Below are 25,610 nucleotides of genomic sequence, written 5' to 3'. Positions count from 1 at the left end.
ATTTTAAAATGTTAGCCATAATGGTCTTTTTCTAGAATAATTCAGGCAATTTTCTCTTTCATTTGACATTTAAACCTTTTTATTTTTTTTCCAGTGGATGATGGCTTATCAAAGGGAGAGGAGACAGGAAATAGAAATGTGTTCATGCCAGGATGACTGATGATAGTAACTACAAGTAGCGACGATATGCTCCACATCGAAATCTGTCTGCGTTTGAGGAAAGTAAGCTACAATAAAAATAAGCAAAACTTTCCAGTTCCTGAGTGACAGAGCCTATTAACACAGAGGAGGTCAAATCAAATCAGAACCCGTCAAATTAAAAGTAGCATGTCAACAGAGAAATGCCCCAGCAAGCCATACCCTGCTGTGAATTCACAATGCAACAAATTGGCCGGATGATTGGCTATTAAGAATATTCCAAATTAGCTTTCTTTGCATAATATCTATCACAGTGTGAACCTTTCAGCATAATGGAGCAAAGTAAGGTGAAAACTGAATTGGAGAAGAGGAAAGAATGACTGAAGGCTCAATGACCATTTCAACTTTCATTTAAATCTGACCTTTTTCATCATGTCCATTGAGAAGAAGAGGATTTTTGTGCAAATAGTGCGTATAAATTTATGAGCATGCAGAACTAACCCCCGGATTTTGGTTTTAAAGAGCGGGGATCTAATAAACATTTTAAACTAACATAGAGCCGAGGGTCTGTTTGACTAATTTCACACGATCATAAGCTCATTCTGCATTCGTGGATACAGCCAACAATGGCTGACATAGAAGTGCGTAGTACACAAATGATAATGATGTTGTGAATATAGAGATCAAAGTCTTCTCGCTCTGGCGATTAAGTGTCCTAACAAATGCATGTATGAGGACAGCCTTATCACCTAGGACCACACAGAGGCCTTTTCATATCTGTCGCTCTCAGATGGCCAACCTGCGCCTGGCATGCGTAACGCTGCCAAATAAAAAAAACAAAACACCACAGGCACTGCGGGCAGCCTGGCCTGTTCATTTGACTGATCAAAGAACTCATTCAGACTTTCGCAGTTCGGAAAAAGAAAGTTTAATGCTTATCACTTCAGGACAAGTAGTAGGCGATTAAATGAAGCACGAGAAGGGCAAGTCTGGAAATTTTCTTTGGCTTGTTAAAACTAAACAATGCAAGCTGCCGTTAACTTGTTTACCTCAGCTCCAATTCTGGCCCTAAAACATCTTCTGTGCATATTTGTTGTAAACTCGGGAAATTGTTGTTTTTATTAGTGCACAATAAGAGTGCTACAGCTTGATATAAGTATCGGTACGCTTCATCTTAATATTGCGTTCCACCTAGTTTGTTTTCCTTTTTACATAGTTTGATGAATTGGTTTGACCCCTTGTTAGAGCATCTCTGGAGGTTTATAAATGTTCTAAACCAGTGTGATTAAGATCGCCTTCCGTCATTACACTAATGGACATGCATTTTAATTAATGGCATCCTCATTTGCATCACATGTTAATTATCTAAATCATTTTGTCTCATCTGTTCATTGTAATTAGTACCTATCAGCAGCTTCACTGAGTCACTGCATTTCTGAGAGATAACCCGGCTCTTCCTGCACTTACTGAAGATATATGTGGTTAGCTAGAAAATAAGTTATGAGGTTGTGGTAAGATGAAATAAAAACAACTATAATATATCTATTATAACATAGAAGTTCATTTTACACAGCATATAATTCATACCTTGTATAGGCTATGAAGTGTACCGTCTAAAGGTTCGTTAACACACAACTGTTTTTGCTCGCTTTCTTTTCAGTTCGGTTTATGTGCTGTTGTCATATAAATATCTTGAAACGATAGCTCAGAGAGGGGCTCATTGTCTCATTTTGATCTCAAAGCTTCCCGCAGCTAAAATTTCAGTCTGCTCTGGAAGGGCACTGTATATAACAAGTCTGGTATTGTGTTGCAGCAACATGTCAGTTTACTCACACAGACTCACAACAAATGTGGAAAACATTTTAGGAAATAAACTTTTTTTTGCTTTCTTGAAGAAATTTCGATGACACCACGATGAATTGGGATGTCACCAGAACTGGTATTTACCTTCCTGAAAACACAATGGCACTTGTATTTTTTAATACTGTAGGCAGTGAAGGTTACAGCTCTTCTGAACAGGCGGAGGCAGCATACACCTACAAGTTTTCTAGTCTTATGGCCACAAATGCAACTCTCGCAGTAGCTCTGTCCTTGACGTGGGTAAGAAAGGTAGAGTCAGGCATGGAGGGATGATGTGGGTGACCAATGGATGATAATTGATAAAATGAGGTGATATTTAAGCGATTATGTCGTGATTTTCAGACCAAGGGATTAAATTCAGCAAAGCACCTAAAAGACCAGCATCCAGATCTGTTCTTCGTGAAGCAATATCGTCATAAATTATCCACCTCATTCTGTCCTAAAGTACATGGTACCTAAAAATATACTTTTTTTGTGAAAGCTGGCACTGCCAAAAAATCAGCCATGTTTCATGGGCAAAAAAGTTTGTAATGACTAACATTGCAAAAATACTAGCACAAATGAACCTTATGCCTCATATTAACAGTAATGTGCAATCAACAACCCTTCTAACATTTTAGTCTGTGAGCTCTCGACAAAATTAAATGTAAACATTTTTAATAAACAGCATGTCGGTGAGTTAAAACAACTTTTTAACAAAGGAACTGAGAATTCTGTAAATCTACTTCTGTTAATATTATATTATTTCTGAGGTTTACAGATGATATTTTACTGTTTAATCCTTCAAAAGAAAAAGAAAAGGCAACAAAAATTATGGACAAGACAATATACTGATCCTGACAATATTCATCAGACAAACACACATTAATGCTGAAGATAATGTCCCAAATACTAAACTGATCCTTAGAGGAAGTGGAGGAACCTTAGAGGAACCTTTTCAACTTTTTATTACTTTTGTATAGTTTTAAACTGATTTGCCTAAAATGAGACAAAACACAAACGAGGCTCATGTTTGACTGAAATCATTCTTAAAAAGTTTTTTATGGATATGGTGATAACAATGTTGAAAGTGATGCGTTCCAACAAAATGTCTTATTGTAATCACTTTACATCTTTAGCTGATTTCAATTCTTGTATTATTTTTACTAGGTCATTACTTTTATTTTTAATGCACGAAAGCACAAGAGCATGACGATAAAGTCCTGAATCCAAGACAGAAACAACTATATACTGCTAACTTGCGTTAGACAACATGCTAACACAAAGCTAGCCAACAACCCAGAGTGATGCTAAAGCTGACCCCAACCCAGCACCCAGATCCTGATCTTCAGCAGCTAACAAAAGCTATGATGAGCAGTCTGACTTGCAGCACTGCAGTGCAATCATTGTGCGATGACCTTAAAGTCTCTTTGGTCCTGATTTCATCTTTACTGTACGTTGTTTTTTGTGTTCATGCATAAACATAAAAAAGACTGTATGTATGCCCTCATTAGGATAGGATTATGTGTCGGCATTTGGGACTGTAGCCTCAGGTTTATACTGTTACAATTATGTGACTGCATTTCAGGTCATTTTACAGAGCAATGCAAAATACAACGAGTAGTGTAGTGAGCTGCTCTGGGATTGAATTAATCAATGTAATGGTTTCTTTTAAGGAAAAATAATGAACAATGTGTAATGATGACATTAATTGTGAGTAACAATGTAAGCATGAATTCTTCTAGTCACTGTAAAAGAACAACAACAACAAAAAACTGTAACTGTAAAGCCTGGTATAGCTTGTTTCTTGGCCTGAACCACAAACTCCTTTGGTTCTATTGGTGAAAGGTTTCACCCACAAAAGGGTTAAATCACATTACATTTCTCACATGGCCACAAAAAACGATCAATGAATTAATTTGACCACAAATGTCAAGGAGCTGTTAGCTACATGGCACCTTTTCTTGTATAAATACCGTCATGAAAGAGGACGACTCTCCTCAAACTCTTTCCAGTCATTTATTCTGTATCCCAGTGCAGCCAATCACAAAATGAAGTCGTCGTCGTTAGACTGTCTGCTACATTAATGTTGCCAGCTGACTTCGCAATCAATAATGATTTGATCAGTTGAGTACAGAAGCAGAGCAATTACTGCTTACCTCGGTTAACAGGTGGCGTTGATAAGCTGAAATCAATCATTATTTTATTTTTGACTTAAGAAAATTACAGAAAATGGAGAACAGCTATATTGAAGTGAAACCCAACACGGGTGACTGTGGAGGGCGAGAAGAACAGATGGAACGAGCAGGGAGCGAGGAGAAAGGAAAACCGATTCTGCTATGTTCCAGCTGTTCCAGTGTTTCAGTGAGGTGACACCAGGCCTTATTAATGTTTTTTAAGAATAATGTCCAGATTTTTAAGATGGAATATACTGAAAGGATAACACGGGAGTCAAGAGACACTGGCTGCAGAACCTCACTATGTGAGACTGACAGAAAAACTCTTCAGTAAGACATTTTATTGAACAACAGAAAGAAATATGTTCTTACCTGAGAGTAAACATCTCCACAGGAGAGTAGGCTGACACAGTGATAAAAGCAGAGCCAGTTTCCCTCTGCCTCATGGGTGTGGCTGGCACCAAGACCATAAAGTTATTATCCAGCCTGTGTTCAGCAAGAGGTGGCTCAGTGGGGTTCTGGTAGAGCCTTACACCGCCAATCCTCCTCAAAGGCGTTGAAGTATAGGAACCAAACAGCCCTTCCTGACTTGTGCGGATGAAATTGTCCTTTCTGGATTCATCTGAGTGGCACCCTGCGTCTGTGGACTGCAGCACGTAGTAGAGCTCCACTGGGGTGCCCTCGGACACTTCGTGATTCCTCTGGCGTCCTGGCACGACGCTAGGTGGGCTGAACCAGCTGGCCAGTGGCTCCAGCTCAGCCACACACAGTCCCAGCTCCCCCCTCAGCTGGCAAGTACCACGTACCTCCTGGGTTTCATGGAAAGCAAACATGTGCACACAGGGCAGCTTGTCGATGGCACTGTAGTCATCCCAGTCCCTGCCTGCAACATAGAACAACACCTGGACTTTGGGCTTGGTCAAGTGAATTCGGGAATTCATGATAAAGGTCTGCACCTTCCAGTTAAAGGTAAAAAGAGAAGAGGCAGGAAAGGTCCCCGGGCTCTGCAGGAGCTCTAAGGGGACAGGCTGCTCCACAGAGAGGGGCCCATAGCTGGCGTTCACAGAGGGCAAACTTCTGGCCTGGTAGATGAAGAAGGGCTCGGTCCGCGACACCAGGGTAGAGTTCCTCATGAAGTCCTGGTTGGCCTCCTTCAGGAAAAATCCCAAGTCAGCATTGAGGAGCTGATAGTTGACAGGCAGGTACGTGGGGATAGAGGAATATCTCTGCAACCCCTCTAAGACTCGACAGTCGGTTACTAAAAGACAGAAGAGAAAAGCCAGTCAGTGTAGTCTTATAATAGAAGTGCTTTTATAACCTATTTCACCAAGATGATGTAGAAAGACACAAATAAAGCCAAAACAGAAACTAGAAGGAGCATTTTGAACGTGCAAGAAAAGTGTTGTAACTACACATATCTCTGATAGATCACATACACTAAGTCAAGTAAGGATTCAAGGTCTTCTGAACGAATGAAAGCTTGATCGACTCATTAGTCCAGTATTGTTATTTGACTTCTGACAACATGAATCAGCTGAATAAGTGAATTTCAGTAAATTAAAAAAAGATGTGTTTCTTTCTACTAAATAAGTCAGAGCTGTTAATTGTTCGACTGACACAAAGAGCATGTATCACAGGCAGCAGACACTGAATGAATGCATTTATTGTAAAAGGACATCAGTTACCTCCTTACATGTTTCTTTTCCTTTTTTTTTTAGTACGGTTAATACGTATAAAATCCTCACTGTAAGCCAAGACTCTAAATATTTTCTTCAGACTATAAAGGAAGGATGTCTCAGGAAAGTTTTAATAGAAAAAATGGACACTAGGAGTACTGTTCATTTAATGAGGTGTAAGAAATCTTCACATTTATTTCAACAAAGTCATTATTTTGACTCTAAAGACTAGTAGGTGGTTCATATTCATGTGTTTTAAAGGGTCTGAATCCTGTGATCTTTTATATGAATAAAAACAGATTTAGATTAATACAAAAAGATGACGTCATTGAATTTACAGTGCCGTATTTTTTGTATGACAGAGCGTGAGCTTTTGTGCCATTTAAAGTCTCTTAGTCTTCTCCATAGTGTGTATTGTTGGCATTTGGCAGTGGAATGACTTTAGATTGCTGTAAGAATGAAATGCTTGTGTGCTGTAATTGTATTTTAAAAACCCTGAAAAAGGACAAGGAGATTTAGACATCTGAGAAGATTATCGAGACAGAGATTTTCTCTGCAACATGTTAGAATTAGTGCTGAAACAATGAAGCAATTAACCAGTAATGAGAAATAATAATGAGGCAGAATTTTTGCAGTTAATTAATAAGTATACCCTTCTGGCCCCCAAGCTCTAAATGTATGCACTACATTTATATATTTATATTCCTGAATTTTGCTGCAATTATACCACTAGAAACCCCACATTATCTGTGCGCTTTAATTAGAAATGTGCAGCATCGAATTATCCATTTATCAGTATAACATAGCCTATGAGGTTCAATATAAAATCAGTTAAAATGTAATTATAATTACAATTAAAACCAGCTTTCTAAATCACAAGAAGTCCATAGAGACTGACAATACTGTTCTTATAACCCGAGGAACTTCACAGAACACATAAAGAAGGTTTTAATGACAACAAGCGTGTGCTTTGACCTTCTTCTCCAGAGCAATCGGCTACATGATTACACTTCCTTAGTACACTTTCATCCTCATGCTGGCTGCTGGAGGATTTCTTTCCTCTGATCACCCTTGTAAATCAAACGTCCCAGCAGGTTACAAATCAGACAAGGATTTGGACTTCACGGTGCTCCTGCCGGCCTTAATGTTGCTCTCCTACCGTTGGATGGAGAGAAGCAGTCAGTGTCCAAACCTCAAACCATGCAGAAATGGTCCCACTTAAAGAATCACTTTGTAAAGACTCGGTCTTTACAGCAGGAAACACAGATTTCTGAGCTGCAGAACAACACTGGGCAATTTGTGTTTTTCCTGACCAAGCAGGAGCTTTGTGTCAACTGCTGGCATGAAGCGTTGTTGTATACGTGCCATCACACTGCTGGCAGAAGAAAAGCTTTATAGCCCAGTCAGTGACCGATTCATTCTCTGGTTCCTGGGAAGCAACATTACTCTCACTCTCCTGACTGAGCCCTCATGTGTCAGAGAAGGTGAGAGCAAAGAGCTCTCTGCATTGAGCACCTCTCCTCGCACCATGTTGAAATGTGACTTAATGCTTTCACTGCTAGTACAAAGACATGTAGGCGACTCATCTGTGTGCTTTTATATACGAATGAAGAAAAAACAATCTGGAAAAAACTATTTCCAGCCAAGAAATTTAAATTTCATTTAAAATTTTCCAAAACATGCTGTACAAACTGTATTAAATACACAATCAATCCTCAAATGTGGAAAGATTTGATGTTTTTATTTTAGTATTTTACATTTTTTTATTATTTAAAATATTTTATTTTTATTTTATTTGTTTTAAATGTTCCCTTCATTTTTTAAAATGATCATTTTATAATCATGTCTTGCATTATTTCTTCTTTTAAGAGGTTTAGGAGCTAGGTAGTCCCCCTAACCCCCTTTTAATTTTTGAATGCTGAAATAAGAACAGCGTTCTCTGGAAAAGTCATCATCTTAATAGCAGCATATGTTATTCTGCAACAGCCACTCAGTCATAGTCAAAAGAAGGTATACCTGTTAGATTCAAGGTTTACGTGGTGTGGCGGGGTGTGGTCTGCAATCATGCCCCGCCGGCTTTAAAATCTGTACTGGGTCCTGTCCTGTTGGGCTGTGAGCTGCAGACGACTGAGTTGTGTATACAGCAACTGTGTGATAAGTGTAAATAAAATATGCTGAAAAGCATTGTAATGCCATCGGGTCTGCCGTGGTTCTGTTAAACATGGGTTTCCATGACATAATAAAAATATTACATACAAGCCCAGATGAACAACAATATTACCTTAAATCTAAGTCAAAATGCAGAGGCAGTGAAAACCTAAGCACAGCCATGACAGTGTTTGTTTTTCATGCACTTTAGTTTTTAATTAAATTATACATTTTTACTTCTATCAGTGAAGAGCAATGATAAGGATTTCATATGCTTCCAAACCTTTTACTGCCATATAAATAAAAAAAATTACCCTTGGCCATGACTGTACACCCCATGATTCAATTAATCGTAGAACTACATTTAGAAACTTCACTTGAAGCGTTGGCCTCAGTCAGTCTCTCATATGATTATACAGACGTCTCCGTCCGCTCTTCTTTACAACCTTACTTCAGCTCAGTGACGTTTGCAGGCATTTATACACAGCTCTCTTAAAGTCCTCCAACAGCATTTCAGCTGTGTTGACGTCTAACTTTAATTATTTTATTTTTCAGTCATCTTGGTCTAGATTTGCTGCTGTGCTTGGGATCGTTGTTCTGTCTCATGTCCGATTAGGGTGATGGCTCTGATCAAGACTGTTGGTTAAAACTAATTTATCAAGTAATAACCTTGTTCTTCTGGAGCTTCAGCCTCTTTAGACTTTGACTCTTCTCTAAGCACCTTGGAGGTAGGTGAAGAAGCCAGAAATCTTTATTGTGTTTCTACAATAGCATTCAAATCTCCTCAAATGTTAGTTGTCAAACATATGGCCTCACATTTGGCTCTACAATACTTTGGTATACACAGGATTACATTTTCAAGACTCCATTTTCATCTTGTCTGTCCAAAGGACATTGTCTAGATCATGGTTAGATCAGATGCAGCTTTGTTAGCCTAAACCATGCTGCTGGGCTCTCTTCTGTGGGGTGATCGTGGCTCAAGAGTTGGGCGTTCGCCTTGTTGAGGTTGCTGGTTCGAGCCCCGGCTTGGACGTTGTGTCCTTGGGCAAGACACTTCACCTGTTGCCTACTGGAGGTGGTCAGAGGGCCCGGTGGCGCCAGTGTCTGGCAGCCTCGCCTCTGTCAGTGCGCCCCAGGGTGGCTGTAGCTACAATGTAGCTTACCATCACCAGTGTGTGAATGGGTGGATGACTGGATATGTAAAGTGTTTTGGGGTCCTTAGGGACTAGTAAAGCGCTATATAAATACAGGGCATTTACCATTCTGTAACCCTTACAAACAAGCTATAATTGGTCAGTGTTTTTCTAATCGCACTCTGATAAATGTAACATTTACATGTAGAGCCTCTTGGTTTTTTTGACAGTTTCTCTGAGTATTGCACAGTCTGACCTTGGGGTGGATTTGCTGGGATGTCCCCTCCTGGGACAGATTGGCAGCTGTCTTGAATTCTTTCCACTTGTGAATAATCTTTATCACTGTAGGATGATGGACTTTAAATTGTTTGGAAATGGCCTTAAAACACTTCCCAGATTGATTGGCAGCAACAATTGCTGCTGACGTCGCTCCATCTTGGCATTGTTTTAACACACACCTGAACTGCTTCAGAGCAGCAAAATGTCAAAACTTCAACTTTGATAGAGATAATCATGCTTGTTAATTAAGTGCCTTTATCAGAATCTGGATGCTATTTCCCCTCTTAAATCATATGGAAGCAGTAAGTGTGTGTTGTTCTTCTGAGATTGTCTTTACCTATTTCAAAAAAGCACCAGCTTGTTCTTTTTGTTTGTTTAGTTTTTTTTTTATATCCTCATACATAAAAAAGAAATTTGAAAAAGGGTCGACTTTCTTTAAAGCATGACAATAAAATGTCCCAGTTTCAAATATTGATCTATTTTCTCTGTTCTTTTTTTTGTGTTAAATACAGGGTTTCATTTGAACAATATTGAATTTGGTTTTATTTACATTTAATATAGCACTGCAGGTCTTTTGGGGAAAAGGGTACTAAAGGTTAAGTGATTCAGTTAATCTTCAGTAAGGCTGCTCTTGGTAATGCCAGACAAGATGGATCATTATTACAAGCAAATTACAAGTAGAAGAGCCTCTGAATAAAATGATATAACGCGTTAAAAAAACAAAGCTTTAAACAACTGAGCAAGCTTACCAAGACTTCTGTATGATTAAAAACAAAGACTTCTGCATTAACTAAATTAGTTAGTCTGGTGGAGAGGATGAAATAGGACATAAAATTATGGAAATGAAATAAAATCTAGGACCTTTGTATATCTGCATCAAACACTCGAGATCAGTCGCGTGCCACATGTAGGGTAACATCTTTGTTAAACCACGACTGTTTGCAGTGCTTATGCTATGTCACCCTGTGTAAACATAAGCATGCAAACCTTGTTTAGGACCGGTGCCTGAAAACTGACAATGAATTCATAAACTGGAAAATAATTCTACCTCAAGCCAAATAAAGTCTGTAAATCTCTAACCCAAATCCAAAATAATGAGAATCAGCAAGCCTGTGTCATGGATCGGAATTAATAAATCATACAAAGCTATTTTAAGATGAATCACTCGCTCCTTTGTTCCAGGGAGGAGAAATTGAACAGTACAACCCTACTCAAACTCTAGTAGTGCTTTGTTTTTTTGTGCAGCAGGGATTTGACTCAGATATCTGGACCCTGAGAGAACATTGCTTAAGGCACTGCCTTTTAAACAAAGTAATTCTTTTGGAGTCTGTGTGGGCCCTCTCCAAGCTGCAGCTCCTTCTGTCACCAACTTTCCACCCACTATTTCCCCACTTTGCAACAGAGGCTAGACTTGATACAGCAATATATAGTGTAGCAGGTACTGCAGTTCCAGTGGAGTAAACGTTCCACATTCAAAATTCAGAGGAAATCTTTTAGCAAACTTTTTATCAGCTAAATCTCTGAGAACCCAACAAAAGCAGGAACTTCAAAAAACCTTTAATTTAAAAAAAAAATCATTCATAATTATTAGCACAGCATGCCAACTTTTTCTGGAAAGACAACTGCATAACCGAGCTGGTTGTATCTAACAGCCTGCCGCCTTTCAAAGGTTAATGGCTCAGTCCACTTTTGCAGTCACACAGATGAAAACAGTCCATAAGTGTCAAACTACACTGATGTTGATTGTGAGGATGTCGGGCTAACTTCGTCAATTCAATCAATTCGTTTAAAAGAGTCGCTTCTAACGGACCAGCGTAACCATTTCGCTTGCTAGTAAATGCTAACCATGAATTGGAGGTTCATCATCAACATTTCAGACAAGCCGAGCTCATAAAGTGCAACCATTATTTTCAACGCTACGCAATATAAGAATTGCACAATATTACAATTTTAAGATGCTTATCACGCGCAATCATTCTCAAGTAACTTTAAAAAAAAATGATTGGTTTCTCTCACTGTTTTGATGAGTTTTGCTGATGGAAATAAACCCTTAAGCAGCATCAGAAAACTCAATTCTCCCTCTATTAAGGACAGGCAATCAGTGTCGACGTGACAGCAGGATTAATATCTTAGGGTTTTTATTTTTTAGAAGTTTAATCCCCCCGCTGGATTTTGGCTTCAGCTTTTAAAACTTCTATTATTCTTCCTCTATTTTGTGACAGTCACAGGAAGCACTACAAATGAACTTTAATAAACCTTTAAAAAAAGAAGACTCCAGTAAGGTCTTCTTTAATGGTTTTTATGTCATGAAGTGGAGTAATACTATAACCCTGACTCGGTGAGTAGGCCACAGAAAGAGTAATTTCCACATTTTCCAGCTTTTGGTCAGAAGAAAAAAAAAACTGAATGGAAATAATGTTGTAAAACATTACAGTAAAAGCTTCACACATTAATTACAGCGTGCTCTCGCTATTAGAGTATCAGTACTGTGACTGCGCTCCTGGAATTGTTATGTTGAAAGACATAAAATTTGCAAATCATCTTTCTTTCTTCTTTCTCCAGGTTGGGGGTAAGAGAGATACGCACAAGTTTCAGCGGGTGGAAAAAACTGCAAAGACAAAGAAAAATCATGATAATTCAACTGAGAAAAATGTCTATTTCAGCACACACTTCATGATCCACATCATTTATAATTAAATTTCCCCATTGTGTGGCATTAAATTGTAAAAGGATTGCCCACATTATGCTGAGACAGAGTGCCTTCTAAATTCTAATGTCTGAATCCCTTTTTTCTCTTCGAGTTTTTAATTGGAAATTATAAAAGCACCTTTTGTCTGCTCGTGAGTAGGTGATCAGGTTCTAGGTACGCATCGCTTTGGTGATGACAATCCTCCTCTGTACGCGAGTTAGTTAACCTCTTTCATCCTGCCTGGATTTTAAAAAATAAACCAAAACTTTAGCAATAATTTTGAGCAAAATGCGACTAAAAATCCATCAAATTGAAGATTTATTTATTCAATTAATGAATCCTCAAGGCTTGGTATAAACTTAATGTTGGACAAAAATCCTTAATTCACTCATAGGAAAATGATTAATCATCTTTGAACTGGTCTACTTCCTGTACAATCTAGTTTCTGAGGCAGTGAGCGACACACGGCATGTGGTAGCTTTCCAAAAAACCTTTAGTTCCAGTTGCTTTGGCTGTCACTTATCTGATGCCACTCTTGCACTTACAGTCACCTTACGTTCCTAGTTTCTAAGGTGACCAGTGGAAAGGGTTTTTCTCTCTGCATGGCTGTGCAGAGGTAAGAAACCAGGTCCCAGATGAGCTCTAACTAGCCAAGCAGCACCCTGCCTATACCTCGCCTCATACAAACTCACTCATCCTTCCACTGGGGCTCATGCTAGGATATGTAGAGCCGGAATAGGAGTAGCGGAGCGGAGAGCAGCTTTCACACTCGCAGAGACTGAGAAAATGAAGAGCCACAATAGAGGGCACCAGAAAAGGTGAGGCCATGTCCCTGCTGCCCACTTCTGGCTGTAATAATATGGGTGGACATAGCAGTGAATGGCTGCCTGGATGCCTGGCCTTGCTTGTATTTCGGCTTCGTCAAACATGTCAAGAAGAAAAAGAAATAAGAAGCAAGGACAGAAAGCTTCAGAAATACTGAACAACAGTGAATAGAGCAACAGAGAAGTTGGTGTTACTGTGCTTGCGTTTTAATCATCCCTCACACAAGAGTGAAATACAAAAGGGTTTCTGGTGCTGGTGGCCTTCATGTGGTTTTCCACAAAAAAACAAATGAACAAAAAACAGTAAATCACATCACAAAAACGAGCGGTTGTCGAGGCTTAAGATTACACTCTCCCTGACCCTCGCTGTGACCCTGAATCATTCCTGGACTTTGCCCTGAATGCCAAACAGGACAGTCTTAAATATGAGGGATGAGAGAAAGCTCTCTAGTCCCATTGAATTACCCACATCATATTTCTCACCATGTTCAATTAATAAGGCTTATTGAATTTGTGACCATGCGTCAAGAATAATAAATACAATATTTCCTTCGAGGATCATTTGCAGATGATTTATGCTTTTGAGCCGCTACAAAATTCAAGAAAGAGGGACTGGAAGAAGAATCAATATATGACACAGTATGGTATTACTCCATGTCAGCCTCCATAGAAAAGAAATCATTCAGGCAGAGGTCTGTGGAGACTACTGAGCTGGTAAGCAAGAGACATGGGGTAGGGAGGTATGGAGACCGCGGAAAGTTTGGGAATCTTCACAGGGACGATGCTGTGCAGGTGAGTCTTCTTTATCTCGGACACAAGCTGTTTCATTCCACAATAATTATTCCTGATTAAGGGTCAGTTTAAATTAGCGAATGCGTATCGTGTGTGTCCTGCCAGCTTACTGAGCTTGATCAGTTGGGGATGTTTGTTGCCACTCCTCTAATGGATGGCCACATTTAAGACGCTAAGAGCTAATAAAGAGTAATGGGCCTGTGGCTTCACTGGGGAGGAGGATGAGCTATTTTGAGTTCATGAGAGAAAGCCTCATCTTGGGGATTAAAGAGTATTGACCGATGAAGAGTAAACACTGCAATGCCGTGCCCGCTGGCCTATTTGGTAAAGTTGTGGATGGAAGAGATGAACCCAAATAGGTCGTGCTGCTAGTGGCTGGGAAGGTCAGTGGGGATGTCATTAAAGGATGCTGAGAAGGGCCTCCAGGTGCTGCGAGCAGGTCTGATACGTCTGGAATAGTCCTATCACAGCAGGAGAGTGCAAATTTGAGTGGCAAGAACTCTGAGTATCCCAGGCATCCTGCAGGCAGCAAACAGCACCTCCTTTGTGCAATCCAGTGCACATGGTGCAAGGGGAAAGGGGCTGAGAGCTTTTGGCTTTGGTTGGGGGGATGAGACAAGTGCACATCTGTGTGCCAATCAGTATTCCCACGGTCCCTCCGGAGTTCTCCGAAACATAAACTGGGGTCCTTAATGAATCTTTCCCCCTCACACGGGCCTTTATTGCGGAGCGATATCGTAAATCAGGCTAACTACAGAGGCACTCACAGGGAAGAGTCAGTCGGCTTCTTTGTGAGTGGGGAGGAACATCTAATGTTGAGGTAGAAAAACAAGCGGACACAAATCCAACAAAGACTTTCTGGCCAGCAACTGAAGATAGCACAGCGAGGGTAAAAGTGATACAGCAATTACACAGCAAATAGGACTGGGCACAATTAGCCGAGTGATTTTTTTACTCCAGGCAGAATTTCCTCTCAAAGTGTGATCATGTTAACACTGCACCAAATCAGGCGACCAAAGAAAAGCCAATTAATGGAATTTTCCACACAAGCAATGGTGATTGATTATGGGTGTTGACGCCTGTCTGTGATACTGCAGTATGAAAATGAAGTACTATGCCTCTTTGATGAGTGGGAGGAATGAGAGGCTGCCTCTGTTAAAAAAAAAAAAAAAAAAAAGGAAAATGATAGTTGGTGAGAATCAAGCCAAAACACGCTTTTCACCTCTCAGGGTTAAGATATATCAATAAAAAGTTTTAAAAATCCAGCAAATATAACTTTAAAGCTCAACCACAATCCACTCAAAAAGATCTCACGGTGAACTGTTGATACTTAAAATTTGTTCAAGCCAAAACCTCAGGGCTTTAAATGGGTGTTTGCTCGGAACCTTAAGATGATATGAAAATCCACAAGTTAATTAAATCAGTACAGACAGAAGGTTTTCTTCCAAAATCCATTCACTGAAAGAGTTTTGTAGCCTAGCGTCTCTGAATGTTTAGGTTTCTCCTCATACAACACTGCTTCCTCTCAAACTTGAAAAGTAGTACATTTAGATTTTCTGACAAGGTTGCATTTATTTTAAAAGAAAATCCAGCCACAATGAAACACTCCAAATTTGTTTGAATATAGAAAACAGGTTTTTTTCTACCAAACCAGGTAATGCTAACAGAATGGAACAAAAAGCAGAAACATCTAAAGAATAGCTTTGAATGTCCTTCAAGAAGCCAGGAGGACTATTCCTGAACACTACCTAAAGAAATGACAAAAAAGCTGCCTTAAGAGACTTCAGGCTGTGTTGAATAAGGAATGTGGTCATGACAAATACTGACTTTTGAGCTTGTTAGAACTCAACAAACATTTTTTTTTTGTTGCTTTGTTTACTGTATTTCCATGTATGTTTGCACGCTTCAATAAATCCCTACATCTCCTTCCAAATTTCCTATCAAAACATAAAGAAATGAAGTGTGAGTCAAGACTTTTGCACAGTACTGGCTCTCATTTGCACACACTCAAAAAACAGATTCAGGTCCTCCTTTCAAAGAACACATGCAAATTATGTTAGTTGTTCACAAATGCAATTAAAAAATACCAAATTAATTTGATTTTCTTTGTGTAAACCTAAAATTATTCAAAACCAGCAGAGGCTGATTCTGAACACAAAATGAATGAGTTTGTTGGGGCACTGGGGGTAGGAGGAGTACATTTTTGCACTTAAGTATTTGTAAACTCAAAGAAATCAATTCAAGCCCCTCTTTAAGCTTAAACATTATTTTTAATCTCATTCAACGCAAATGTAGCACTCCAGCGTTACTGCAATTATTATTCGTGTGGTGAACCTAAATTATTTTCTCTCAAAGCAGTCTTTGTCACAAGAACACAAAGTTACTGAGTTACACAACGGTCCGCCTTCTTTGAAAATTTTGCGCTCTTTCAGGATCACCTAAATGAATCCAGCTGCTCTTGGCCTCTCTGTACTTTTTGGATAAAACTACACCTTCAGGTAAGGTAACATATTATTTTTCCATATATCCAATTGTGTATTTCTTTATCAGCTAAATCTATAATGCTATTTATCATAGAAGCTTGTAACAGTTGTTTTTTGAACTTTTGGTGGTGCTACCATTCTCTTCTCTGCTTAAATACTATTTTTGTTTTTGACAATATAGCCAGGTCTTTTCAAAAGTGCCTTGTTTTAGAGGAGAAATTGTGTAGCTGCCAACTTTTAAGTCGGAGCGTGTGCTAGCTTATTAGCAGCTAGCCATTGTGCTCAATGAAAGATGATGTCTTATAGCTAACTTCTTTCTTACTGTTTTCTTTTTATAATCTAAAAATATGGTATTCTGTGTTTATTATTATATGCCATTTTCTAGTAGAAAGTATCGTTTTGAGGTGTCTTTAAAAGCACTACATAGTTTACTGAGGGTGCTACCAAAAGCGAACCATGTGGCCGGAAGAGTAACTGCAGGCAGCACAATGCGCACTCCCATGACGTTCAAACCTATTTATTATTATAAAAGATTTCGGCTACGTCCACACTTACACAGGTATTTTTGAAAACGGAGATTTTCCGTTTTCGTTTTAAAAAATAATCCCGTCCACAGGTAAACGCAAAAATGAAGGAAAACGCTGCTAGGAACATGCCAAAGCAACAGGTGGCGATATATTCCTAAACTCAGCTAAAAACAGTTTAGGTCTTGACAAACTTCACTGATGGTTCAAATGTTTAGCAACTTTCAGTGTGTTGATTCAGCAGTCTGTATTTAAACTTCTAGTTTATTATATTTGTGTATGTTTTATTTCCAGGTGAATGCAGAGTTCCTGCAGATCACTACAAAACCCCTGCAGGCGAAGTTCTTGGCTCAGCTGGACAATTTAACAGACAAGCTGATGCAAAATTTTCAGGGGAGCAAAGGAGCAAAGGGCCAAAAGATCAAGGATATCATGGCGATCAGTAGTTTGGTCGGTACTAATGATAAACCCATCAATTAAATGCAATCAATCAATTCCATTTTTTTCACCCTTTTTTTCCCCACCCTTGCATTAGTGTGATGACATCGACATAAAGAGGGAGCATACTCTTAAAAGCCTGGTGATCTACTTTAATGAAGATCCAGACCTACTGTTCAAGGAGTATCTGGTACGCTTATCACACCTTCTTTTCTAGATTCAATTTGAGTTAGGTTCATCGCACACAAAATCCTCATATATTCAAAAGAGACAATATAATTGTGAAATAGTATTATTCTTAATAGTCATTGTTGAAACTTGCACTGGAGAGCACTTTTTAAGGGGACAGTTTCAGCAAAAATTCAATTGTTCATTCTTTTGGTGCTGCCATGTAGGTATCTACTGCCTCTATAAACACAGTAAATGTGGACAAAACATTCATCCATTTTCTGTCAGTGTTTCAATTCAGTTTATTTATATAGCGGTATATCACAACAACAGTCATCTCAAGGCACTTCAGAAAGTAAACACTCCAGTGGAGTTCAGTTTATTATGCCAATTAGTAAAAAGTCTTCATTATAAGGAACACAGCAGATTGCATCAAGACACTAACTAGTGTCACTGCCATTACAGCAATCTCCTGGTTTCAGGAATAATGTGCATAAAACAAGCTGTTTCAAAAGGTTCCCAATTGTGATGAAATAAGGGAAATTGACCCAGCCCACACACACACACTGATAGACACTGGAGGAGCTCCTGCTCTATATCAAGCCCCTCCCAAAGGGAGGTACATAATACCTGAACCCAAACTATTGATAGGAAACAGATTGACGGGTTTTATTTATGTTTGGAGTGTTTATAGAGGCGGTAGAGACCTATGTTTCAGCACAAAAGGATACAAAAGCTGAGTTTTGCATAATATGTCCCCTTCCAAGTGACAGAGCCCTTAAACCTGAAACAACCTGTTTTTCAGACCTCCTCCACTGAGGATGAACGGTTGAGGTCCACTGCAGCAACTGTCATGGGTATTTACACCATCAGAAGAGAAGGGATTCAGGAGCCAGAGGATGTTGGAGTTGTCACTGAAGGTACTACAGTTATGAACAACCTCGGTAGTGTCATCATGGCATTCATCGTCCTCTTTGGACTGATTTATGCACTTGATCTGAGCTATCCAAATGACCACAAGTACACTTTTGAGTTCTGTCAGAAGATTTTGATGAATCTGGATGGACAAAGGCTCAGTACAAAGATGCAGCAAATGAAAATGAAGATGTTTGCTTAGGCAAACAAGACCCAGCACAAAAGTTGATTTTGGCCTTTTTATATCTTTTGTTCAAACTGTGACCTTTTTTTCTTTCTTTTTTTTGGCCAAATGGAAGTTGTCTATTTTTGTCTGCTGTTATGTTGTGAGTGATGTGACCTTTAATCTGTACTACTATAGATGGATGAAAAGACTGGGGATTTAGCTCAGAAAAAGTTTCATGGTTGTAACCACCATTTTCTTTTTGATTGTTTTTGGGATTTGCAAAGGTAATAGAAAAATGTTGACAAGTTTTGTGTCTTCCAGTGTTTTAAAGTTGGTCTTCCCGTTCTTATAAGCTTGTAAATGTTTACATGGTTGGTTTTGGAGAAGTAAAGTTGAAAGATTTTTTTTTTATTAAAATACCTCCCCCTTGGTAACAGAAAAATGTTCGTCATGAAAACACACACACACACACACACACACACACACACACATATATATATATATATATATATATATGTGTGTGTGTGTATTTATGTATATGTGTGTGTATTTATGTATTGTTGGGTTGTTTCAAATCTTCAGTGACTGCCATACTATGGTGTGAATTGCAATGTTTATGTTTAGGTTATCATTGTGAATTTGCAAGTGTCACTATAAATATATACAATGATTCTGAAGTGAAATCTGATTTTACAGATTCCAGTTTGTTTTCAGTATTGCCTAGTAGTACAGAGGTGTGTGCTATTCAGATTTGACATTCATTACAAATGTACGTCAGCACTTTTTTGTGAGCACTTTGATTTTTGTTAAGGTTGATTTGACCATGTGACATGTATGTTTATTTACAAAATATTCTGTTTCTGCTTTTAATTCAAGTGAATAAACCTGAGTTGTAAAAACAAATTCATTTTGTCATTATTTTAATAATTAAATTAGTTTTCTGGTAATGAAAATTATGATTTAGTTGAACTCAAAATAATGATTTCAATGCAATGAAAATCTAGCTCAAGTGAATGACATTGTATTGAGTTGGACCAACCAAAACCTTTCACATCATTTTAATGTACTTTTTTTCATTTTAGCAGTATTTACGAAATTGTGTTCTACTGACTCAATTTAATTGAATTGTCATGATGCATGATGTATGTAGATTAGGTTGGACCAAAATAGATGTATTACGTGGAAAACCTGCCATCAGTCCAATTGAGTTCATCCAATGACTTATTTTTTTGAGTGCACTAGTAAGATTTAAAATAAGTGTCCAGCTGCTGGGATACTAAAACCAATTACTTTCTCTTGGACGTCACTTCAGTTAATTCAAGCAACTTAACTGGACGTCTAACCAAGAAAGTTTTGCTTCTGTTTTAGTGAAATTTGATTACTTTATCTTTTATCTATCATTTTTATCTTAATATTAATTAGCAGCATTGTGTGTTGCACCTGTACAGTTTGTGAATTCAGCTAACTAACCATGCTTAACTCCACTCTCTTCCAAATATGATGACTTTGCCTTCAAAAACCAGCATGGGTGCTGGCCAAAACACCGAGGCAGAAGCAGTTCATCCGACCATGTGGCAGGATGAGCAAAGGTATATCAACTGAGCCCTCAAATGATGCGGGCTGGCTTTGAGATCAGCTGATCTGCTTAGATTGCTGCCTGAAACTGATCCCGAGGCCAAGAACTAATGCTATGCTGAAAACACAGCCTAGCTCTCAACGTCACGTCGCTGTCAATTAAACGAATACACAGATACATGCACAGAAAAATCCAATGGTTTCCATTTCAATTAGAGTTAAACTGTGTGTGAACTGAGGGAAAACAACTGCAAACTTTAAGTCAAAGTGCATCTTTTGAAAGACAGAAATCTCACGTCGCACCACGGACTGCGCTGAACCATCTGTCCTGTTTGTTCGAGTGTTGCTGTCAACCTCCGTCACAGAGATCTGACAGTTTGTAGACAGTGTGTACTGAACAGTTACTCTACATATTAATTCTGGCTTGTGAGTGTTTAATGCAGAGAAACGTATGCAATGTAGTGATGACTAATCATCTGTCCTGATTAGTTCAGGATCTCACAGCTGCAGCAGTGGTTCATGCTCCACTCTGCACAGATGCCATGTGACTCTCTATCTTTGCCTTTCCACCTCTGGCAACTGCTCAAGGTCCCTCGTTTCTGCCTATCTCAGTGCTGCACAAGTTATGTTAAGCTATACGGAGGGTCATAGATAAAGCCAACCAAATAACACATTGAATTATGGCAGTAAGTACACTTCCTTCATTTACACCTCTGTTATATTTCTCTGAATATCACTTTTTTTCCTATGCAGTGAAGTATGCAAATTGCTGTACTATACATACAGCAAGGTCAGTGCTAGAGTGTGTTATATTGCATTAACTCTGAAACTGTTAATCCATGTTCTCTTTTTTTCTTTATAAGAAGTGTCCATTCACCCCAAACTGCCTCATTCCCTTTTCAAAAGAGCTTTTATTGCCGCCTCAGATGGACTGGCTTTAAATCTGCAGTTTAACCTAAAACCTGTCAAAGCAGGAACTAACTCCATGAACAAATTGCTCTATTTGGGACCAGGGAAAGAAAGCCATTAATTAAAGTGACTGGGGGGGAGAGAGAAATGTTTCTATTTCAGACAAGATCAGAGGGAAAAGCAGAGGGTTTTCACACCACTGGAAAAAAAATCTGTTTGTTTTAAAGAAATATTTCGAAATCAGCAACACGGGGTACATTTCGTTTCAAAGCCTCCCCGTAGAGCTGCCAAGCTAAACTTTATTTCAGTGATTGACATCAACCCAGTCTGCACTCCCGGCTAGTGTGCAGGAATCCAGGAAGACTAGACGATTCCTCTTAAGCCAGCTACAAAAAAAAGTGGGCTTTCTAATGTGTTGGAGAAATAGAAACTAATTATAATTTTAATTCTACAAACATTTCTCGGAAGCAGAGTTGTTCTAGAGGCAAAACTGAAAGTCGCTTTGAATTAATCCTCAATGGTCTGAGCAAAAGTGCCGCTTTTTGTTGTTGTTATTTATTTTATTTTATGGGTTTTTTTCATTGTTAGGCAGCCAGCATTATGAAACACTGTTACTGAAAAAAGGAACGTAAAGCAAAAGGTGCCCCTCAGCATATTCAATTAATCCTCGAAATTATTACACATACTTTACTTATCTAGTTCATCCAAGCTATTCTTTTGGGGTGATGAATAATGCATGAGAATGGCAGTCATCTACAATGTGACCATATTCTCTAAAGATACCTTTCTGTGCCATTTAGATTTGTCATTAAGCCAACATGTGCTCTGAACGTTTTGTCCTTTGGCTGGCTGACTCATTAAGCTCAGAACTAACCAGGACGCATTTGTATATATATAAACAGAAATATCATACCTGTGATTCATTGTGACATAGAAAATGCATAAAAAGCATTTCACAAGCTGCATCCTCTTTGGAAGTAGAGGAGCATGTTATCACCTATTCCTTATCAACTTTCTGGGTTACTTCTCCTGAGTCGCTCATCTATAAGACAGTTGAGGTTAGAGCACTTGCAGGGCTAAAACAGGCTGTCTAACTGCATCCTTTTTGACACGCCTGTTTCCCCTTCATGAATTAAGTGGTTCACTTAAAAAAAACAGCAAAAAAACATGCTATTTAGCAGTGCTGCTGTGCACAGGTTTTATCAGGAAGTAAAGAGTCCCTTGGCATTGAATTTAAATCCCCTAGGTGAGTGTAATTTTTTTTAACTTGCAGGTTTAAGGTTGTGAAGGGGTATATTTTACCCCTAACCACAAACCTTTCTTGAGCAACAAGCACAGAGCGAACGCAAAGGAAAGAAAACAAAGCAAAACAAAGCCCCGAATGGAACATAAGCAACAGTCCCCTGGCTAACAAACTGACTGGGTTATTTTCTGGCTTTCGCAGTTGCCAGATCACTATAGGAGTAAAACACTCTGGGCATTCAAAACACCACAAGCAAATATTGCTTTTGGAACAATGGTGTTTTGCCGGCGTGCCGTGGCCCTTTTTTAAGGTTTTGTGTTGTTTTTCATTTAGTTGTTCATACTGTACATCATGACTCAGTTTGCCGAATAATGAATCAAGACTTGATTCTACCTGTAGCTGTAATTGTTTACGCTGGGTCTCGTTCAAACAAAATGATTATTACCTAATTAAATAGACGGCAGCCTCAGAGCAGGCTGGAATGTCGCTGCTTTTATTTGTGGATTCAGGAAAAAGTGCTATCAGCAGATAAAAGCAGACATGTAGGAGAATGCGTGTAAACGTGCACACTTGATTTGGTCATACCAATGCCATTAATATGATTAAACTCAGCTTCTGCACTGGGTTCCTGGAGCTTTATGTATTGCCGCCGCCCAGTCGCTAGAGCATGGCTCTATTTCTCAGAACATGAAGCGGTATAGCAAAAATAAATCACAAGTTCACTTCCCAGTTTCTTCTGTGAAATTGTCTGCGACTCTAGATCCCTTATCAAATAATTGATGGAATTCTCCTTATGCTTTCAGGTTTTATGTCCTGTGTATGCTTTTGAGTGAGAAAGGAGCTCAACTTTTCACTTTCTTAGTGTTTGTCTACTGTGTTATATTGCAGCAAGACCAAATGATTCTTCAGTTCTCATCTGTTTTTATTCGCAAGAGGCTTATGTCTCAGAGATCAGCCCACCTATCTGCTGGTCAGCTCACCATATACTTTCTGACATATTTCTCACTCGACTTGCCTTTGTCGATCTGCAGGCCATATCCTGAAAATTTCTTTTGACATTGGTTTCCAGCTATGAAAAAAAAAGCTAGATAGTACAAGACTTGCCGTGTGCAATTGTTTTGTGCGTTCTACTTATGTTGTACTTTTCCTGCTACTTTTTACTTTTGTTTCAAAACTACCTGGTTGCCGTCAAGATGGCGAACCATCATGGCACATACACCCAGATGTACCTTCATTAGGTACACCTTTTCAACTCCTCATTGGTGTAATGAAATAATCAACCAATCATATGGCAGCAGCTCAATGCATCAGGCAAATAGACATGGCCAAGACTACCTGCTGAAGATCAACTCAAGCATGAGAAGCTGACATAAAAGTGATTTAAGTGGTTTTGCAAGAGGCCAGGCTGGTCTAAGTATTTCAGAAACTATCAATCTGCTGGGATCTTCCCACAAAACCATCTCTACGGTTTACAGGGAATGGTCCAAAAAGACAAAATATCGAGTAAGCGGAAGGCCTTGTTGATACCAGAGATCAGAGGAGACTGGTTAGACTTTCACCTGACAGGAAAAAAACAAACACTCGTTACAACCGAGGTAGCAAAGCGTCTCTGGATGCACAACATGTGAAACCTTGAAGCGGCAGAAGTACACACTGGGTGTCACTTTCCTGTTAGGAAACTAAGGTTCCAATCCACGTCAGCTCACCAAAACTGGACAGTAGAAGATTAGAAAATCTGCCTGCTGTGATGAGTCTCGAGTTTTGTTGCGACATTGATGATGATCAATGATGATAGGATGAGCGACATAAAAGCATGGATCTATCTTGTATCAATGCTTCATGCTGGTATTGGAGTGAAAAATATTTTCTTGGCACATTTTGGGCTCTTTTTACTACCAACTGAGTATTGATTAACCACCAGTATCTGAGTATTGTTGCTGGCCATGTCCATCCCTTAATGACCACAGTCTACCCATCATCTGATGGCTACTTCTAGCTATGGTGTTTCCATTTGAAACCCATGTCATTTCCCTTTCCCCAACCACTTCCTCCAGCTCATCCGGGGGGGAATACCAAGGTATTCACAAGGTAGCCCAGAGGTATGGTCTCTCCCAGTAGTAAATGGACCTCAGCTACTAGGTGTTTTGGATGTATCCAAGAGGCTTTGTAGACAGATTCCCGAGCCACATCACCTCGCTCCTTTTGATGCTGAGGAGCAGCGACTCTACTCCAAGCCGATCCCGAAAGGTCGGACTCCTCACCCTATCTCTATAACTGACCGACATACCCTTTGAAAAAAGCTCATTTCTGCTACTCTAATTCCCAATCTTCTTCTTTCGGTCACTACCCACAGCTGTTGCACATAGGTGAAGATAGGAACATAAATCCAGAAGTAAATCTGAAGCTTACCTTTACACTCAGCTCTCTCTTCAACACAACAGACCAGCACCAATCTGTCTGTAAATCTCCTGCTCCACTGTCCCGCAACTTGTCAACAAGACCCCTTTGCTATTTTAAACAAAGAGTACTTGTAATATAAGTTTTCTCTGCTATAAGTTGATGGTGCACATGTTAAAGCACAATGAGAGACTCCCACCTCTTAATTAAAGGGAGCCCACATCATCTACAATAAAATTTTTGGCATGCATATAATTGAAGAGGCAATGTTGCTTCCAGTATGCAGGCTAACACAGTTTGTAGGATAAAATAGACTTATTCTGTAACAGCAATATAAGTGTTAGGTACAGACATTCTGTAAGATATACAACCAGACAGTGAAATTCCATATTTAGACTTATTCTGGAAAGCATCCGTTGGCAAAGAAAACATGCGGTTCCTTTACTATTGCAGGTTAAACAAACCATCCTACACATGGCATGAGCAATTAAGTATGGAGTGCAGATTACATCACTCTGAATTTTAGCAGTTGCCATGCTCCCAGAACATCTAATTACAGGGCCTTCACACTACAATCTTCAAGGTTCAGCGAGAATGCACAAAAACAGCATGAAACAAGGCGGCAATAGTAATTAAAGTCAGCCCAGCAGAGGAAAAAAAGAACACTTGCAAAGTGCTTATTACTTACACTTATCTCTGGCTTATACAAAGCAATAGTGAGCATGTCCTCAGAACGAATCATATCAAGGCCTGCATCATTGTCAGTGGATCAGAGCCAGGAAGTGGAGGAGGTTGAAGTGAGAAGGCAGCTGCTTGCTACTGTTGTAACACAAGGAATTGACAAGATCATTGTAAAATGATCACACATAACAGTGGGGAGATTTGTGGTGGGATGATGGTGTTATAAATTAAAATCCATGTTACACTTATCCTTATACTGCTGTAAAAAAAGAAAAAGAAAGAAAGTGCTGCTGGGCTTTTAAAGGAGGTAAAGACAGCTAATATTAGCCTCTCTACATGGCCTGCCAATAAAGTTTAGGGTCAATTCTACAGTTTTATTCACCTTCAGCACAGTCAATAATGCGCCTCCAGCTTAC

The 25,610-nt window shown here is 39.2% G+C and overlaps 2 protein-coding genes across 6 annotated transcripts in view; one reads left to right on the top strand and one right to left on the bottom strand.

The window, feature by feature from the left end:
- Positions 1-25,610, bottom strand: part of LOC309719642 (transmembrane protein 132C) — a 173,856-nt gene that overhangs the window by 138,194 nt on the left and 10,052 nt on the right. For all 4 annotated transcript variants that reach the window (XR_014280273.1, XM_082555910.1, XM_082555912.1 and 1 more), the window contains exon 2: positions 4,527-5,412. Coding sequence is in view for 3 of the 4 variants with exons in the window: in XM_082555910.1 (XP_082412036.1) it covers positions 4,527-5,412 (886 nt within the window). In the remaining variant the exon portion in view is untranslated. The remainder of the gene's footprint in view (positions 1-4,526; positions 5,413-25,610) is intronic.
- On the top strand, positions 15,676-18,640 carry LOC309719340 (uncharacterized protein). Of its 2 annotated transcripts, none has more exons than XM_082555388.1 (4): positions 15,676-16,193; positions 16,997-17,152; positions 17,238-17,330; positions 18,114-18,640. In XM_082555388.1, the coding sequence occupies exons 2-4, from the start codon at positions 17,081-17,083 to the stop codon at positions 18,423-18,425; spliced, it is 477 nt and encodes a 158-aa protein (XP_082411514.1). In that variant the 5' UTR covers positions 15,676-16,193; positions 16,997-17,080; the 3' UTR covers positions 18,426-18,640. The 2 variants fall into 2 exon arrangements, with proteins under 2 accessions (XP_082411514.1, XP_082411515.1); XM_082555389.1 differs by lacking the exon at positions 15,676-16,193 and adding an exon at positions 16,366-16,737.

The sequence above is a fragment of the Aulonocara stuartgranti genome (assembly GCF_965226115.1).
Source record: "Aulonocara stuartgranti genome assembly, chromosome: 12".
Lineage (NCBI taxonomy): Eukaryota > Metazoa > Chordata > Actinopteri > Cichliformes > Cichlidae > Aulonocara > Aulonocara stuartgranti.
The sequence above is the reverse complement of the archived record's forward strand: the minus strand, read 5'-3'. Positions and strand labels throughout refer to the sequence as shown.